General features: G+C 41.6%; 1 protein-coding gene across 1 annotated transcript in view; it reads left to right on the top strand.

Annotated features, from left to right (window-relative positions):
- Positions 1-18,121, top strand: part of TMPRSS7 (transmembrane serine protease 7) — a 38,194-nt gene that overhangs the window by 15,403 nt on the left and 4,670 nt on the right. Inside the window, exons 6-11 of the mRNA XM_007458163.1 lie at positions 5,293-5,399; positions 8,537-8,673; positions 11,130-11,237; positions 13,332-13,442; positions 14,246-14,362; positions 15,650-15,821. Of these exons, the coding sequence (XP_007458225.1) occupies positions 5,293-5,399; positions 8,537-8,673; positions 11,130-11,237; positions 13,332-13,442; positions 14,246-14,362; positions 15,650-15,821 (752 nt within the window). The remainder of the gene's footprint in view (positions 1-5,292; positions 5,400-8,536; positions 8,674-11,129; positions 11,238-13,331; positions 13,443-14,245; positions 14,363-15,649; positions 15,822-18,121) is intronic.

The raw sequence follows: 18,121 nt of genomic DNA, 5'->3' as shown, positions 1-18,121 counted from the left end.
TTCAGTGAGCCTGTGTCTTTTGGTTAGAGCATTTAATCCATTCACATTTAAGGTAATTATCGATATGTATGTTCCTATGACTATTTTCTTAATTGTTCTGGGTTTGGTTTTTTAGGTCCTTTTCTTGTCTTGTGTTTCCCACTTAGAGAAGTTCCTTTAGCATTTGTTGTAGAGCTTGTTTGGTGGTGCTGCATTCCCTTAGCTTTTGTTTGTCTGTAAAGCTTTTGATTTCTCCATTGAATCTGAATGAGATCCTTCCTGGGTAGAGTAATCTTGGTTGTAGGTTCTTACCTTTCATCACTTTAAGTATATCATGCCACTCCCTTCTGGCTTGTAGAGTTTCTGCTGAGAAATCAGCTGTTACCTTATGGGAGTTCCCTTGTATATTATTTGTCATTTTTCCCTTGCTGCTTTCAATAATTTTTCTTTCTCTTTATTTTTTGCCAGTTTGATTACTATGTGTCTTGGAGTGTTTCTCCTTGGGTTTATCCTGTATGGGACTCTCTGCACTTCCTGGACTTGAGTGGCTATTTCTTTTCCCTTGTCAGGGAAGTTTTCTTCTATAATCTCTTCAAATATTTTCTCGGGTCCTTTCTCTGTCTCTTATCCTTCTGGAACCCCTATAATGCGAATGTTATTGTATTCAATGTTGTCCCAGAGGTCTCTTAGGGTGTCTTTATTTCTTTTCATTCTTTTTTCTTTATTCTGTTCTGCAGCAGTGTATTGTACCATTCTGTCTTCCAGGTCATTAATCCATTCTCATGCCTCAGTTATTCTGCTATTGATTCCTTCTAGTGTAGTTTTCATTTCAGTTATTGTATTGTTCATCTCTGTTTGTTCTTCAATTTTTCTAGATCTTTGTTAAACATTTCTTGCATCTTTTCGATCTTTGCCTCCATTCTTTTTCCGAGGTCCTGGATCATCTTCACTATCATTATTCTGATTTCTTTTTCTGGAAGGTTGCCTATCTCCACTTCCTTTAGTTATTTTTCTGGGGTTTTATCTTGTTCCTTCATCTGGTACATAACCCTCTGCCTTTTCATCTTGTCTATCTTTCTGTGAATGTGGTTTTTGTTCCACAGGCTGAAGGATTGTAGTTCTTCTTGCTTCTGCTGTCTGCCCTCTGGTGGATGAGCCTATCTAAGAGGCTTGTGCAAGCTTCCTGATCAGAGGGACTGGTGGTGGGTAGAGATGGCTGTTGCTCTGGTTGGCAGAGCTCAGTAAAACTTTAATCCACTTGTCTGCTGATGGGTGGGGCTGGGTTCCCTCCCTGTTGATCCTTTGGCCTGAGTTGACCCAATACTGAAGCCTACCGCGGCTCTTTGGTGGGGCTAATGGTGAACTCTGGGAGGGCTCATGCCAAGGAGTCCTTCCCAGAACTTCTGCTGCCAGTGTCCTGTCCCTGTGGTGTGCCACAGCCATCCCTCGCCTCTGCAGCAGACCCTCCAACACTATCAGGTAGGTATGGTTCTGTCTTCTATGGGGTCACTGCTCCTTTCCGTAGCTCCCAGTCGGCAGACTACTTTGTGTGTGCCTTCCAAGAGTGGAGTCTCTTTTTCTCCCAGTCTCCTGTCAAAGTCCTGCAATGAAATCCCACTAGCCTTCAAAGTCTGATTCTCTAGGAATTCCTCCTCCTGTTGCCAGACCCCCAGGTTGGGAAGCCTGACATGGGGCTCAGAACATTCACTCCAATGGGTGGACTTCTGTGGTATAAGTGTTCTCCATTTTGTGAGTCACCCACCCAGCAGTTATGGGATTTGATTTTACTGTGATTGCACCCCTCCTACTGTCTCATTGTGGCTTCTCCTTTTTCTTCAGAGATCATGTTTCTGAATGGAAATCATGTAAAAAATAATTTGTGCCCTGTAAAATATCTTTGCATTTAAAAAAAATCACGAAGAACTGCATGACTTAAGTAACAAAAATATTGACTCAAGTCATGATAAAACCTTTTCTACACAAGATTTAATTTTATCATCCTCAACCCTTCTTAGTGACTGGTTTGATTTCCAAATCTATTGAAGAACAATCAATTCCCTTCTCAAACTCACTTCCAGCTGAGTTTTTTAGGTCTTATTTATCTGAGAAGGATTAACTCTTGCTCCAACTTAAAGCTCATCTGATTCTTCTCCCAAGCTCTCCTGTCTGTTCAACAAATGATTATTGAATGTCTGCTGCATGTCAGTCACTGTACAGGGATGCCTAGTAGCAAGGTTACCAAAGTCATTCTCTCACAGAGCTAACAGACTACAGGGAAGGAAGGAGATATTAAATCAATAAAACCAAAAAAGGACTTTGCGGTTATAATATGTTGTCTACATTTGTTTAGTACTTCAGTGTTTTCAGCACACATAATTTTATTTGCTCTTCAAACCATACCTCTGATGTAGGAGTGATATTCTTGTCATTTTATAGATAAGGAAACAGAAATGGGGACAAAGCATTTGCCAGAGGACACTCCAATAGTAAGTGACCCATGTAGAATTAAAAGGGATCATGCCCCCTCCATAAATAAATTCAGCAGCCTCTCCTTTTCTGGGCTCCTAAAGATGTTCAGCTTCCCTATCTGTCATAACATTCACTTATCTGAACATTCATCTCCCTCTCTTTTTCTTCTTTTTTTTTCCAAATAATAAGTTTTGTTTTGGAGTCTTAGAAGAAAAAGTAAAGCAGTCCCTTGAGTTGTTTCATCACAGATGTCATCAGCCCAGCACCATCCAGTTAGGTCCACCAGACATAAGTAGGGATCACTGTGGGCCATGCAAGTTCACCTTCTCATATCACACAGGAAATAGATGGGATTCCCCAGAAGGGAGCCTCTCTTCCATGCTTCTGTGGCAAGCATGTTTGCCAAAGAATTTTCCAGTGCTCTGAGGTGGGTTCTTGTGTTGTGGGTACACGTGTACACAACCACTGGCAAGTTTGGGGTGACTGAAAGTAAGGCATGTCCTGCATTTTGTTACCATCACTGACTAGAGAGATATTTAAATACAGCAGATCCAGATCAGAAGAATTCCTCTCCTTACTTGGTTAAAGTTCCCAAAACAAAGGTACAGCATTGGGCAGTGGAAACAGAGAGTACAGAACATAGAGGGAAATAGCGTACTTAGTAGTTTCACATTTCTCATTCATTTGTTGAAATAGCTTGCAATACTTTGTGAAACTGCACCTCATCCCTCCATTTATCAAGGACGATAATATCAGTAGAGTCTCTTGGCCAATCTGAGCACGAAAGTAGAATAGTATATGATTCTGTGTCAGCGGAATCAGTGTGCAAGGGGACATATTTCCTTTCACTGTGGAGAGGCTTTGTGCTTGGGGTGCATATAAATCCATTTTGTTTCAGCGCTCTGGAACTCAGTGAAAATGCCTAAGCAAGCTTCTTGGTGGAGGATTGCATTGGACTATGTTCTCATGCTGTAAAATTTAATTGATTCCTTAAATATATTTACTATCTTTTAGTTCACATCTTTTTTCTTTTTTTTAATGTGAAGAAATAACCAAATGACAAGAGTGAAAAAAGTGTGATATGTGTTCTCATGAGCTTTGTGAGTCTTATGGTGAATGAAAGACAATCCTGTTCCTCTGGGGTTCCCAACATGGGTTTCCAGGCAGTGCTGAGAGAAGGGAGGCCTTCAGAGAAATGCAGGACTGGTTTGAGTTTCTGGTCTGCTTTGGGAAAGTTGCTTGTCTTTGGTTAGTCTAGGTTTCTTCTTTTATAAGATGGGAATCATACTACCTGCTTAACCATGTTGTTATGTTTAAATCGGTCATAAAGTGCCCAATCCATTTCCTCTCAAGGGTAGACTAAGGCGGGAGAGGAGCTATATTTAAACACAAGTTAGAAAGAAGCACACCATACAGCAAAGAAACTATAACATAAAATATGATGACATAAATGAAAAACCAAATGTCTGTCAGAGCAATAAAAGTCAATGGACAAAACTCATCTGTTAAAGGAATAAGACAGTAGGATTGAATTGCAAAGTATTATCTAAAACTTAACTGTATGTTGTTTTTAAAAGACAAAATGAATTTAAAAAGTGATTTAGTAAAGTTGAAAATAAAAGGATGGGCAATATCATACTAGGCATATGTAAACAATCAGAAAGCAGGGAGCACAACCTTAATGCCAGACAATGCTGGAATTACAGCGTTCAGTGGGAAAAGGAAGGCAATCTGCAGTGATAAAGAGGGCGATCCACATAACGATCTAATTACTACAATTATTTATGCACCAAAGGATATAGCGTTAATACTCGTAAAACCTATATGAAGTACAAAGAGAAATGTGTTTCAATAAGAGATTTTCCTTTCTCTTGGTTCATGACAGAGACAGTGGGGGACAATAAATAAGGCCAGGAAGTGTATTAAATCATACAAATAATGAGTTTGGTAATATATATAAACAGAAATTACCCTTTTAAAAAAATGACCTTGGGGCCTTCATAAATTTGATCCCAACAACATTGTTAGTAAATTAAAAAATTAAAAGCTCTACTGCAATAAATAATCTGTTATCTCAGATAGAATTTAAAACCTTGAAAATAGGGAAGCCAAAATTCTGCTCCCTGGAAATGTAAAACTCTCTGTTAAATAATTCCTGGGCTAAAGTGAAAATTAAAACAAAAATTATGGCATATTAGATGTGATGTATGTGCATGTCATACAATGCCACAACAAGGCCAGTTGCATTGCGTGTGTGTACGTGTGAGTGTGTGTGTGTGTGTGTGTGTGTGTATGCGCTCACTTGTGCACGTACCACATGAGTAGCTGCTTCCCTTGTTTGAACTCTTCAGAGAAGTTGTAGGGATGACTCAGAAACTTGTGAAATACCAAGGTTTAATATGAACAGGATGCTAATTCATTCCTCCTTTATCTAAAGAATCAGAATAGTGCCTTAAATAAACTGTCATTATTGTCATCTAAGGAGGAAAGTGTGTAAACTTGCTAACAAGTGGGTGTTTTCAAAGTTAAGCTCACTTACTTGGAGGAAACTGAAACCTAGAGGTGATCTAATGTATCTATCTCAGCTCATCACACGGGCGTCACAGCTGCTCCTTGAGCACAGCGTGGGCTGCGGGGGCAGCTCACTTCCCTTTCTGTCGTGCTCTCCTCTTCAGGTCAGTTTATTCAGGGCAACTGGTCTACCCCACCAAGGGCCACAGGGCACAGAGAATAAAATGCCCTTAAAATAGCAAGCCCAAGGAATGAGTTCTGAGTAACAAAATCTTAGTCTGAAACATATTCTTCAATTGAGTCATTTTTCTGACTTACGTTTGTTTTTCATAGACTCCCCTATCAACTCTCGGCATAGCACTGAAATTCCATAACTATTCAATAACCAAGAAGAGTATGAAAGGCTGTGACCATGGATGGTGGGAAATTAATGAGCACATGTAAGTGGTTTCCATATGTGAAGAATCTAATGAAAAGCCTCACCCAGGAGTTCAAAGTCTTGGATTCCTTTCCCCCAGAGAGTCTGCACTTTACTGTTTACAGACAGGGGAACTGAGGACTACAGGAGTTAAATAACTTGCTCAAAGTCGCTCAGCTCATAAGAGATTAACCCAGGATTCAAGTCCTTATGGCTCCCAAGTCCCTGTTTCTATCACTGCTCTGTGCTGCTGGGCTATGGATGTACACGCTCCACACTTTACAAAAATAATTGGCAGAAAAACCATTGCAGCCATGGAGGAAAATAGTAAATAGAAGTCCCGATGATTACAAAAGCTAGAAACCATTAGCCAATTCTGTGCGGTAGGAGAAAGAAGCTGAGAGAAATTTAGGCACCTGGGCTTCCTGAACTGATCTAGAAGGTCCTTACTCTCTCCCTTAATTCATCCTTCAGCTGTTGTTATCGTTTACTTGCTTCTAAAGTTATAATAGGTCTTGTATTAAAAAAAAAATACAGGATGTCCTGTCTTTGCCAAATAGCTTCTCAGTTTACTTTAAGGAAATTTGTGAAGTTAGCCTGAGGGACTTGTCTGCTAATTCTTTGCTCACAGCTAATCCATGAATGAAACCTTCCCTTTCTAAATGATTTTCCTGAACAACCTTCTTTGATTTCATTTAGACTCTTAGATGACTTGCTAAATAGTCATTGATCCTAGAATCAATGACTTGGAATAGAATCTCCCTGATTTAATGGTTTTCTTGGATCCATTATTAACATGTGGCTTGTACTCCTTTTGGGAGTATTTTTGAATCAAGGGTCTATTAAATAGGAGACAGAAGACCTAGGTTCAAATTGCAGCCTTGTTGTTTAGTAGCTACATTAACTAGGACAAATTATTTAATCACTTTTTCAGTCTGTAAAATGAGGTAATGAGGTGGGGTTTTTCGGTAAGAATTCAATGAAATGATGCTTACCACACACCAGAACATCTTAACTATGATTAATATGATTAATAGGATTGCTAAGGAAATGACATTGGATGCATAAATACATGGAATGTGCCCCAAGGCTTTAAAGATACTGCATTTTGGTATTTAATTAGAGGTCCAGAAAACAAATCTTTACAAATCTATTGTAAGCTTGTATGCTTAAAATAAAGCAGTGCTTTGAAAATGAGATGCTTTTTCCCCCTAAGTAGCAACCCCTGCCACCCATGATGTATTGCTGTCAAAATATGAATAGTTTCCTCCTGCAAATACCAGAAAAGCTCTCTGCCCTAAATACTTTCCCTGAAGGACCAGCTCTTCATTTTGTCTTGTGCGTTGGCTGAAATTCTATCAGATTCTTTGGATACTAGTTGTACCCATGGGATTTAAAATGCCAGCCCTTCCCATTATCCATCCTTTTCATTAGGAAGGTTCTAATTGAACTAATTCCTGGCACCTTGCTGCTAAGGTTAGCCTAAAGGCTTTGGGTCTGTCATGGAGAAGGGAGAAAAAGTAATGCTGAGACCAGGAAGCCTAGTGATCCTGAATTCAGAGAACATAGGGGTGGGGTATGAGTGCTCGGGGCAACTAGAATGCAGTATACAAACCTGAAGAAATGGACAGGCTTCCTAAGCTTTTGTGCAGCAAAGTTCCGGAGGGCAAGGCTGTTGGTGCGTTAGAAAGTGCTAGGGTTTAGTATCCGGTGAACTGTGTCCAAATGCTGCCTCTGCTTACTAGCTATTTGAACTTTAACAAATTACTTCACCTCTTTATGTCTCAGTTTTCTTACCTGTCACGTGTCTGCCCATGTAAACTAACACTTGCTGGGTTTCTCTAATCTCTCGCTTTATTTTACTTTCATGTCATAAACCACTACTATGCCCCATTACATACTGTCCCCCTGTAAACTCCAGCCCAAGCATGGTTTCATGCTTGACCCCCTTCCTCTTAACTCCTGTTTAATGTCGAAGTGAGGCTAATCTTTGCAAGAAAACTCTAGTAAATATTAATGGTGAATTCCAATAAAAACTATGAGATACAGATAACAATCATGATTTTAGAATGCAGGCTTCTGATCCCAAGATGACCAACTAGAGTAGACTCTGGCCCCAAGAGCTTGACTAGGCTTTCAGGCACCTCTCAGATGCTGGCTTCCGCTTAGCCAGGTGGCCACCTGCAGCTGCTGTCTCTTCCTTGTATCCCAGGAGCTGGTCTATCTGCCGATCAGCTCCTGAACTTCAGCCAATTGCAAAAGATTCATCCTGAAATATACGTGAATGCTTTGAACTGTAAAATGATAGGTTATCCCCCGGTTATCCCACTGAATGCCAACATCTGATCCATGAAACGTGTGGTTCCCAAATGCTTTGGGGACCTGGAGTGATGGGCGTTCACAGATTCCAGTGGAGGACGTCCCCCTTCAAGCCTAGTGTCTACTGTTTCCCTTTGAGAAACAATAGACATCTGGGAAAGTTTTGCTCACACAAGGCAGAAGCCTAACTCACCATGGGCCCCACTGTAATTGTACTTCCACGAACGGCAGTGCTCATGCAAGGATTACTAATAGGAGGGACATTTTCTCCTAGGTGATGAAAAGCAAAACCAAGGTAGGGGAATATTGCAGATAGACATCACTATTTTGAAATCTTGCCAAGGACAAGCCCTGAAGTGCATATCAGGGTTCAATTTAGATTGAAAGATTGTTGTCTTTTGCTTTAAGTGTTGCTGGAATTCTCTGCATGTTTTCAACCTGAGTTCATGGGTTCCACTCTGCCCTGTAGAGAGGTTTGTGGCCAGAGTAGGCAATTCATTTTTTTTGTTAGGCAGTTATTTATGTTCAAAGAAGAGAGAGGCCTAGGAGAATTAAACCCGTATTTCTTCTAATTATAAGTATTGGTGAGGAAAGCAACAGGTAACAGATAGTTGGTAGTAATGCTATTGTTTTATTTAGCAGAGGAGAAAATCAAGGGGACAGAAGTGACTCAATGACAATCACTTAGCATAGGATGGATAACTACCATCAGCTCTACCATAAGCATCTCCATTTATGAAGCTCAAATGACCAAAGTATCAGTGAATTTGCTGTTGACAGAAGACAGGAATGCAGTTGACAGGCCCTCATGCTGTGTGTCCCCCTACCCTTACTCCTCAGGTACTGCGGCTCCTATATGGATCACCAGACGATTTTCCGAGTGCCCAACTCCTTGGTTCACATTCAGCTTCAGTGCAGTTCAAGGCTTTCAGACAAGCCACTTTTGGTGGAATATGGCAGTTACAACATCAGTCAACGTAAGCCGGGGATCAGCCCCTTAGAAAACCGTAATGAAAGGTTAAACAGAGGCTAACATTTTATGACTCTAAACGTTGAGAATTTAAGGAATGAAAACTGCTTTTTTATTTCTGCTATTGACTAGTTACTTTTATAATAATACTTAAATAGCTATATAGTAAGAACAAAATATATGATAAATATTACATACAATTATGTATTTATAATGCTGAAGTTTAAATTATAGAAGAAATAATATCGTTGTTTGTTACATTTGAAAAATAGTTTCTTACATTATTCCTGAAATACAGGACAATTTCTTGATTCATTGTTCTTCTTGCTAGCCATAATGTTTTGTAAATATGAGGTTTACGCCAACATTTGATGGATCGGAGGGCAGCAGTTGCATCTCACTGTGGCTTCTGATGCATAGAAGGACTGGTCTTTCAAGGAGAGTCCAAATAGCAGCCTGCAGAGTGTTGAACTTCACACTGAGAATTGCTGGAACAGTGGCCAGGAAATGGTACACAGAAAAGGCAATGTCTGAGGGAAGTCATTAGTGCTGGAGAGAGTAGATATTGACTCAGGAAATTCTCAACCCGTTTTTTTTTTTTTTTTTTTTTTTGTCTTGAACAGTAGTCTCTGAGGTTTAATAATCTAATTGTATTTTTTGTAGTAGCAATTAAAATATATGACAATTCAAATAGGAGGCTTTCGTCTGTATCCACCTACAGTCACTTCTCCTGCCACTGGGATGCCACTCTGTGCTTGGAGAAACAGTGATTGTGTCTCAACCCATTTTAAAAGGGGGAAAGTAAGAGTTGACCACTTAGGAATCCATGAGGTTAGGTCCTGAGAGAAAGCTTAGTTAGACTCTTCCTTCTTTGCCAATGCTAACATACCTGCTTCTGGATTCAGAATTATTACACTTCTGAATAACAGAATATTATAATTCCCATCAATGATACAGGTAACTAGTAAGCTATCTTATTTTTAACTCTTATTTCAAACCGTGAATATGTCCTAGTAGCTCATGCTCTCCATCGTGTGCCGTTGAGTTATGGTTGACCTGATCGTGCACCCTCCCCATTCTTTTGCACGAAGCACAGGCTAGGTAGCTTATAAAGAACAGAAATTTATTTCTCACAGTTCTAGAGTCTGGAAGTCCAAGATCAGGGTGCCGGCATGGTCGAGTGAGGGCCGTCTTCTGGTCTCAGACTTCTCGTTGTGCCCTCGCATGGCAGAAGGGGTGAGAGCACTCTGTGTGGCCCATTTTTTTACATCTTTATTGGAGTATAATTGCTTTACAATGGTGTGCTAGTTTCTGCTTTATAACAAAGTGAATCAGTTATACATATACATATGTTCCCATATCTCTTCCCCCTTGCGTCTCCCTCCCTCCCATCCTCCCTATCCCACCCCTCTAAGTGGTCACAAAGCACAGAGCTGATCTCCCTGTGCTATGCGGCTGCTTCCCACTAGCCATCTATTTTACGTTTGGTAGTGTGTATATGCCCATGCCACTCTCTCGCTTTGTCACAGCTTACCCTTCCCCCTCCCCATTTCCTCAAGTCCATTCTCTAGTAGGTCTGTGTCTTTATTCCTGTCTTACCCCTAGGTTCTTCATGACATTTTTTTTCTTAAATTCCTATATATGTGTTAGCATGCGGCTTCTTTTATAAAGGCAGGCACTCATCCCATTCACGAGGGCTCTGCCTTTGTCACTTATCACCTCCTGAAGGCCCCACTTCCCCATTGCATCACCCTGGGCATTAGGATTTCAACATATGAATTTGGGGGCTGGGGAACACAAATATTCAGACCACGGCAGAGAGAAAGGATTTATTAGTACTATCATGTTTAGCTATAAGCCCAGGATTAAAGATTCCATTCCAGGGAATGGATCTTTGATGAGTAGCCTGGTTGAAGTGCCCGAGGAGTCCTGAGTTTTGAAACCAGTCATTAATCTCTCTAGGTCCAACTTCTAAGATCAGTGGTTACTAATACATTTTGCCATAGAGTTCCCTTGAAAATGTAATTAAAGGCACAGACCCTCAGAATAATGCACCTGGTCATAAGGGATTCAGAAACACCAGAAGGCCATTTAAACTCCCTGGGGATTCTAAGGACTGCACACTGAGCATACTGGACTCAAAGGCATCTTCCAGCTTTCTCTTTTTTCAAGTCTGTGATAAAGCCAGGTTGCTGAGTCGAGGATGGAGGTGTAGGAATTTGTACTTGTGACCTGGTAGCAATGTCGACTCAGAGCTTCTGGTGGATTAGTTTGATTTCTTTGTTCTTAAATGCTCCTTTTTGGTCTTTCAATTACCAGCTATAGCTTCGCTTTGATGGAGAAATTGTATAATTACTACCGCTATGTTGCCACTCAGCCACTTAACAATTCACATTTCTTTGTTAATGTGGTCTGGTGACTTTTAGGGACCCACACAGATTTCCTGTGTCTTATTGTCTCTAGCCTGTCCTGTTGGATCTTTTAGATGCGCCTCCGGTTTATGTGTCCCTCAGGCCCAGCGTTGTGATGGAGTAAATGACTGCTTTGATGAAAGTGATGAACTCTTCTGTGGTGGGTATTTAAGCTTTTACTATGACTTTCTTAGGAATAAATAGATTGTCAGGATCACTGTTGCAGCTGATGCATATCCTGGGTCTTTGTAGCTGTTATCTATTGCCACATAATAAACTATCCCCCAAATTCAGTGGCTTATGACAATCATTTGTTCTGGATCATTCATCTGTGTGTTGTCTCACGTATGACCAGTCTAGGCTGGGCTCAGCTGGGTGGCACTGCTTTAAGCTGTGGAGCCTCCTGAGCTTGGTTCTTCTCAGGTTGGGGTTGGTTCTACTCCTCATGGTTCTTTTCCTTGTTGAGCTAGTGGCCTGGCCCTGGCAGTGATAGAAACAGAGGAGGGGTGACCAAAAATATAAGGTTCCTCTTAAGTCCTGGGCTTGGAGCTGGCACACCATCACTTGTGTCATATTCCATTGGTCAAATAGCTGAGGGCATAGTCAAGGGGCAGGGAAGTTTATTCTGCACACTTCGGGGCCATAGCAAGGGTGGGGATGCATAATACTATCATAGAGAATGAGGATCTATGATTAGTAAATCAATCAGCCACAATCTTAAACATAATCCTATTTTAAAGCGTGGATCTTCCCTCTAGAAAGAAGTTCAGAATCTGCAGAGAAGTAAACACTTTCAGCATGTTCATTTATGGAGCACAGGTGTTGAGAATAAAAGAATTGATTTTTTTTTTAACCTGTATAGTTTGCATCAACATCACATTGGTAATAACTCAGTGGTGGGGTATTGGATATTCTTATTTTGGGCAGAGAGTCTCTGTATTGGTTTTTCATTACTATTTGCACATAATTCCTGAATCTATCTCCAGTTTCAGGAAGCAAAATGGGGAGAATAGTTCACTGGACCATATGACACCACTGGCAACACTTTCTCCTAAAGATCCAGAGTTTAATTCTAATACAATTGCAATGATGAAGCTATTTAATCTTTTTCATATTTTGGAGAAATATTAAAGTTAATATAAGTAACTGAAAAATTATGTTCATAAAAAAATAACCTGTAACTCTACACCTTTTTTTTTATTGACAAAACAAAATAAAACCCTCTTAACTTAGGCTTCATTAACAATTTAAGTCTATAGGGTCTTCTATTTCTTAAGAAAATAAATACCATTGTATAGTGATTGAGGTTGCTTTTGTTTTTTTTGTTATTTTTATTCCCTACTATTATGCTCCAAATGAAAGTGATTATTGTTACTTCGTAAACAAGGACTGTTTTTTAGTAATTATCATTTCTCATCATGCCATGTTGGGAGCTATTCTCTGGGAGTTGACTAGGTACTAGATACTCTCAGAGTAAATAAATGAACTATTTCAGGGCAGCAACGTCCTCCCCCCTGATCCTTACAAGACATACCTCTGAAATAACAGGAGCAGATAACAAAAATGATAACTTTTCAAAAAACCAGAAACGTCTAAGGAATTATACCTTCTAAGAGTGCTTGCTACTATATTGTGTCTGTCACTGGTCTAAAGGCAATTCCCGAAAATATTCCAAAGAAGAAAAATTGTAACAGATTTACACTGGTATTTCCTAGTTCAGGGAATGAATGTCTCAGGGTAAAATAATTTTAAAGAGAGTTTTCCTTACTAACAGACTACAAGTCTGTTGTTCTTTAAGATCTCACATTCGTTAATCTAGTCAACAAACTTTTAGTGAGCACCTACTATTTGATCAGGCACCTGAAGAACAGAGATGAGTAAAACAAAATCCCCAATCTCAGGACACTCCATTTTGTTTAGGAAGGTAGACAAGTCCAATTTAGATAACAGTTTATGATTTTTATTTTCCTTAAAATCTTATGATGCATTTAATTGTAATTAAAGAAACAAACCACCAGAGTTTAATGTATTTCTCCACAAGCAAAAGTCATATCTGACAAACTCAAAGTGCTAAGAATTACACCAAAATTTAAACATCTGCTTTTCCTCATGGAGGTGTCAGTTTTGTGAAAACACATGTTTTGTTTTGTTTAAGTCATCTTAACCATTTGCACGTTTTGAGGGGCACTGCTGGTCATCAGGGAGTCCCACTGATATCTCAGGCTCACGAGCTTTCTGCCTGTTCTCCTTCCAGTGACTCTTAGATCTGCCTGCAACTCCAGCTCCTTCAGGCAGCACGGCCCTCTGGTCTGCGATGGCTTCAGGGACTGTGAGGATGGCCGGGATGAGCAGAATTGCACTCAGAGTGAGGAGGAGCCCTCTGCACTTTGCTGTTCTTCTAATAAGACTCTTCTAAGCCCAAATCAAAATATCTCTCTTGGGTTAGGGCAATCGACTTGTCCCAGTTCCCCCACGGAAAATCCCAGGTCCTGGGAATCCTCCTGGGCCCAGACAAAGCAGAAGAGTTGGTCACTCTAACTGGAGTGGAGTGTGTGTGTGTGTGTGTGTGTGTGTGTGTGTGTGTGTGTGTGTGTGAATTCTGGAAGATTTTCCTTGCTGACTTGCTTTTAATGCTGTTCATGACTCAAGGAAACTGAGGATCGGATATAGAGGGATTTACTAGATACTGTGATATGGTACGGTCTATTCTAGCCCCTGCAAAAACACACACTGCCAGAGTTGTGAACAAATGTGCAGTAATTCACAAAATCTGTCCATTCCCTCCCGCCCCCAATGGTATAAAAGGACTGAGTATGGTGTTGATTTTTGCTCAAAAATTTTCTTGGAGAACAAGGGAAAGTAATGGCAAGGAAGCCATGGCTTAAGCCACAGATATGGCCAACTGCTTGGCATCTCCCCTACAGTGGAAGAAAGGAGAGACTATTGGGTTGATTCTCAACCAGCGCACCTGCCTGCCTTCCTTTCAGTGGCTCTGCTGAGATGCAGGGACAGGACAGTGTGGGGTTGCTTCATTTCCCTCTGCCATGTTTCCCAGAGCAGCAAACACCGATCCTGTGGCTAAGCCATCCTTTGTGGATGGAATTCAGTGTCATTCACTCAAATCTGTCTCTGAGTAGGAAAAATTCTTTCTTCTTTGCTCACTTTTAGGTATTCCGTGCAACAACAGAACTTTTAAGTGTGGCAATGATATTTGCATTAGGAAACAAAATGCAAAATGTGATGGCACTGCGGACTGTCCAGATGGAAGTGATGAGGAAGGCTGCAGTGAGTAGAAACATGTTCCTTCTGATCCTTTGTATTTGTTCCTCAGTTGATCTGTTTTACATTTTTATTCCCTTCTTGGTGTAATGCCCCAGGCAGAAGTTGCCACAGGCCAGGGAAGAATAGTAAACATTGGTGAACTGAATCTGAAATGGTTTCTCAGAATTAAAAATTCTAGAGTGGATTCTGTCTTCTTTCTTGATAATAAGCATTCATGCACTAGATGTTTATACTGAGAACTTTCACTTTCTAATAACTCTAATCAAGTGATAAGCTCTTAAATAAAAAACCTATGAGAAAGGAAATAGGTACTGGAATGCCATGGATGACTTTGTTAATTATGCCTTATGTTGTGATCAATGTCAAGTGCTGGTTCGTTCCTTAGCTATGACCTGAGAACAGTAATCCACCCTATGTTCCTATTAGTTGTGTGGTTTCTAATTGGCCATGTGCCAACTTGTTAATTATGTATCCTTATCAATACTATTTACACTGGAAAATAATTGCTCTGATAACTAGTTTTTCTTAACTAGATTTTTAAAAAATTAATTAATTATTTTACTTTTGGCTGCATTGGGTCTTTGTTGCTCTGCACAGGCTTCCTCTGCTTGCGGCGAATGGGGGCTACTCTTCGTTGTGGTGTGCAGGCTTCTCATTGCGGTGGCTTCTCTTGTTGCAGAGCATGGGCTCTAGGCGCATGGGCTTCAGTAGTTGCAGCACTCAAGCTCAGTAGTTGTGGCTCGCGGGCTCTAGAGCACAGGCTCAGTAGTTGTGGTGCACAGGCTTAGTTGCTCCACGACATGTGGGATCTTCCCGGACCAGGGCTTGAACCCGTGTCCCCTGCATTGGCAGTCAGATTCTTAATCACTGTGCCACCAGGTAAGTCCAGCTAGGTTTTCATTTGTTTGGGACTTACAAATTCTCTCCCAAACTAGCACAACTTCAAGGACACTCTCAATTCTGTTGCATTTGGAACTAATCTTTTTTCTCTACCTAACAACCTGAACTCCACAGCTCCTGTTCTTATCAGTACGGCTGTTACTAATAGGTCCCCTCCTCCCCTCATGTCTATTGTACAGAGACCCTGTTTCAAGGCCTATTTTCAGGAGGGAGGTAGTGATTTGTTGGTGCTGGTTTCAGACAGACCCCCATCTCGCCTCTCTGGATAAGCAGGGGATTTCAAATTGCTTATCTGGTTAGTCAGTTCCCAACCCAGCTCAAAACTTGACTGGATTTCCAGTTTTTCTTCCAAGTCTGCCTTTAATTCATGTGACCGTTCCTCTCCTAAAGGCTGCAGCAGGAGTCCCTCCACCCTCCACCGCATCATCGGGGGCACTGACACCCAGGAAGGGGGTTGGCCATGGCAAGTCAGCCTCCACTTTGTTGGATCTGCCTACTGTGGAGCCTCAGTCATCTCCAGGGAGTGGCTTCTCTCGGCTGCCCACTGTTTCCATGGAAACAGGTAGGGCATCTCAATTCTTACTCTGAAGTGACCACAGACCACAGACCATACACCTGCCCCCATGTTGTGAGAAGACCTCCCTGTTGGACACATTCAATCATTTCAATTGGTGGTTTTTTATTTTGTTTTGTTTTTGTGACATCAATTGTATGCCAAACATTCTTTTTAGGAATTATTGATATAAAGAGAAGAACACAAAGGAATATCAAGAATGAACAGGCTTTTACCAGACTGGGAAAATAGGATAGGTCTTTCAAGTCAGAAGGAATTCTGTGGGAACGTGTGAAGACTATGGAGTATGGGAATGTGTGGAGAATGGGTATTAAGGGATTACTGGGGTACAGGAATCCCTATTTAGAGCGTGAGGGTAGCGATTCTGCATCCAATTTCCAGTGTAGAGGTGGGGAGGATTCCCACAGTCCCAAGCAATTCTTTGACATTAGCTGGGTGTCCTATAATTCAACTCAATTCTGACTTTGTCTACCCAGATAGACAGATTAAACAGTTTAGGGGGGCTTCCCTGGTGGCACAGTGGTTGAGAGTCCACCTGCTGATGCAGGGGACATGGGTTCATGCCCCGGTCCGGGAAGATCCCACATGCCGCGGAGTGGCTGGGCCTGTGAGCCATGGCCGCTGAGCCTGCGGGTCCGGAGCCTGTGCTCCGCAACGGGAGAGGCCACAACAGTGAGAGACCCGCGTACCACAAAAAACAAAACAAAACAAAACAAAAAAACAGTTTAGGGGCTCAGTCCTACAAAACTACCCCTCTCCCCTAATTCAGATGCCAATCCAAAGCCTATGTTGTCACCTGAGCTTCTGACTGACTGGTTATAGAGTGGAGGTTCTAATGACCCCTTCCTTGGATTTTATTAATTTGCTAGAGCAGCTCACAGAAGTCAGAGAAACATTTTACTTGCTGGCTTACGAGTTTATTATAATAAGATATAACTCAGGAACAGTCTGATGGAAGGCATGCCTAGGGCGAGGTATGAGAAAGGGTACAGAATTTTCCATGTCTTCCCGGTGTGCATCACTCTCTCTGAATCTCCATGCGTTCACCAACCTGGAAGCTCTCCAAACTCCATCCTTCTGGAATTTTATGGAAGCTTCCTTACACAGCCATGATTAATTAAATCATTGGTCTTTGGCCATGGATTCAACCTCTAGCCCCTCATTCCTCCCTAGAAGTCGGGAGTGTAACTGAAAGTTCTAACCCTCCAATCATATAGTTAGTTCTCCTGGTGACCAGCCCCCAGCCTTAGCTGCAGTCCCAAAGTGGCCTCATTAACATAACAAAAGACACCTTTGCCCCTCTCATCACTTAGGAAATTCCAAGTGTTTTAGGGGCTCTATGCCAGAAATGGAAGGAAAACCGAGTATGTATTTCTTATTATAAATCACAATATCATGGGGGGGATCATGAAAAAGTCCATTAGGACTGTCGTCCGAAGGGCTCTGTCTGCCTTTACTAATGGGGTTATTATGGGGCAGACACTCTCCCAGCTAAGGGTGAAAGGCAAGCTCAGAAAACAACTTCACTAAAAAGTAACCTTATTTGGAATCTATTGGAGTTTAGGTACAAAAATATGCCATTCATTTCTCATTCAGAATTTTTTAAAGTGGAGTATTTCAATGAATTTATACAATTACAGTATTTGTTTCTCCTGGAAGTTACAGGATTCATGTTAATGACTAAAACGGCTACACTTCTGTTTCACCATTAGCCTTTTATGCTAAGAAACTGCTCCAAGTAATACGCGACCCTCAATACTCCCCTGGGTCCCCAGTGCTGCCGGTGAGATGTCAGCTAAGCAGATAAGGGGCCACACTCTTTGGGATCTGTCCTTATTTTTCTTCCAAAGCTTCCACATTCTCTTTACCCCACCAGAGCAAGGCTGCTGCACCCATGGAGACAGAAACCTCAGGTGGAGTTTATAAGACCCTCGGTGACTTCATGTCAGGCTACTGGGGTCAGGATTAGAATTCTGGAAGGGCTCATAGGGAGTGAGACCCTGTGAATAGTCAAGTATGAACAGTTAGAGCAGTGATCTTTTTTTGCGGGCCTCTCACTGTTGTGGCCTCTCCCCTTGCGGAGCACAGGCTCCAGACGCGCAGGCTCAGCGGCCATGGCTCACGGGCCCAGCCGCTCCATGGCATGTGGGATCTTCCCGGACCGGGGCACGAACCCGTGTCCCCTGTGTCGGCAGGCGGATTCCCAACCACTGCGCCACCAGGGAAGCCCTAGAGCAGTGATCTTTAAGGCTTCTGGTAGTTTTCAAGAAGGCGTTTCCTTACATTCC

Source organism: Lipotes vexillifer, unplaced genomic scaffold (genome assembly GCF_000442215.2).
Source record: "Lipotes vexillifer unplaced genomic scaffold, Lipotes_vexillifer_v1.1 scaffold1303, whole genome shotgun sequence".
Lineage (NCBI taxonomy): Eukaryota > Metazoa > Chordata > Mammalia > Artiodactyla > Lipotidae > Lipotes > Lipotes vexillifer.
Note: the sequence above shows the minus strand (reverse complement) of the source record. Positions and strands in the feature narration are given on the sequence as shown.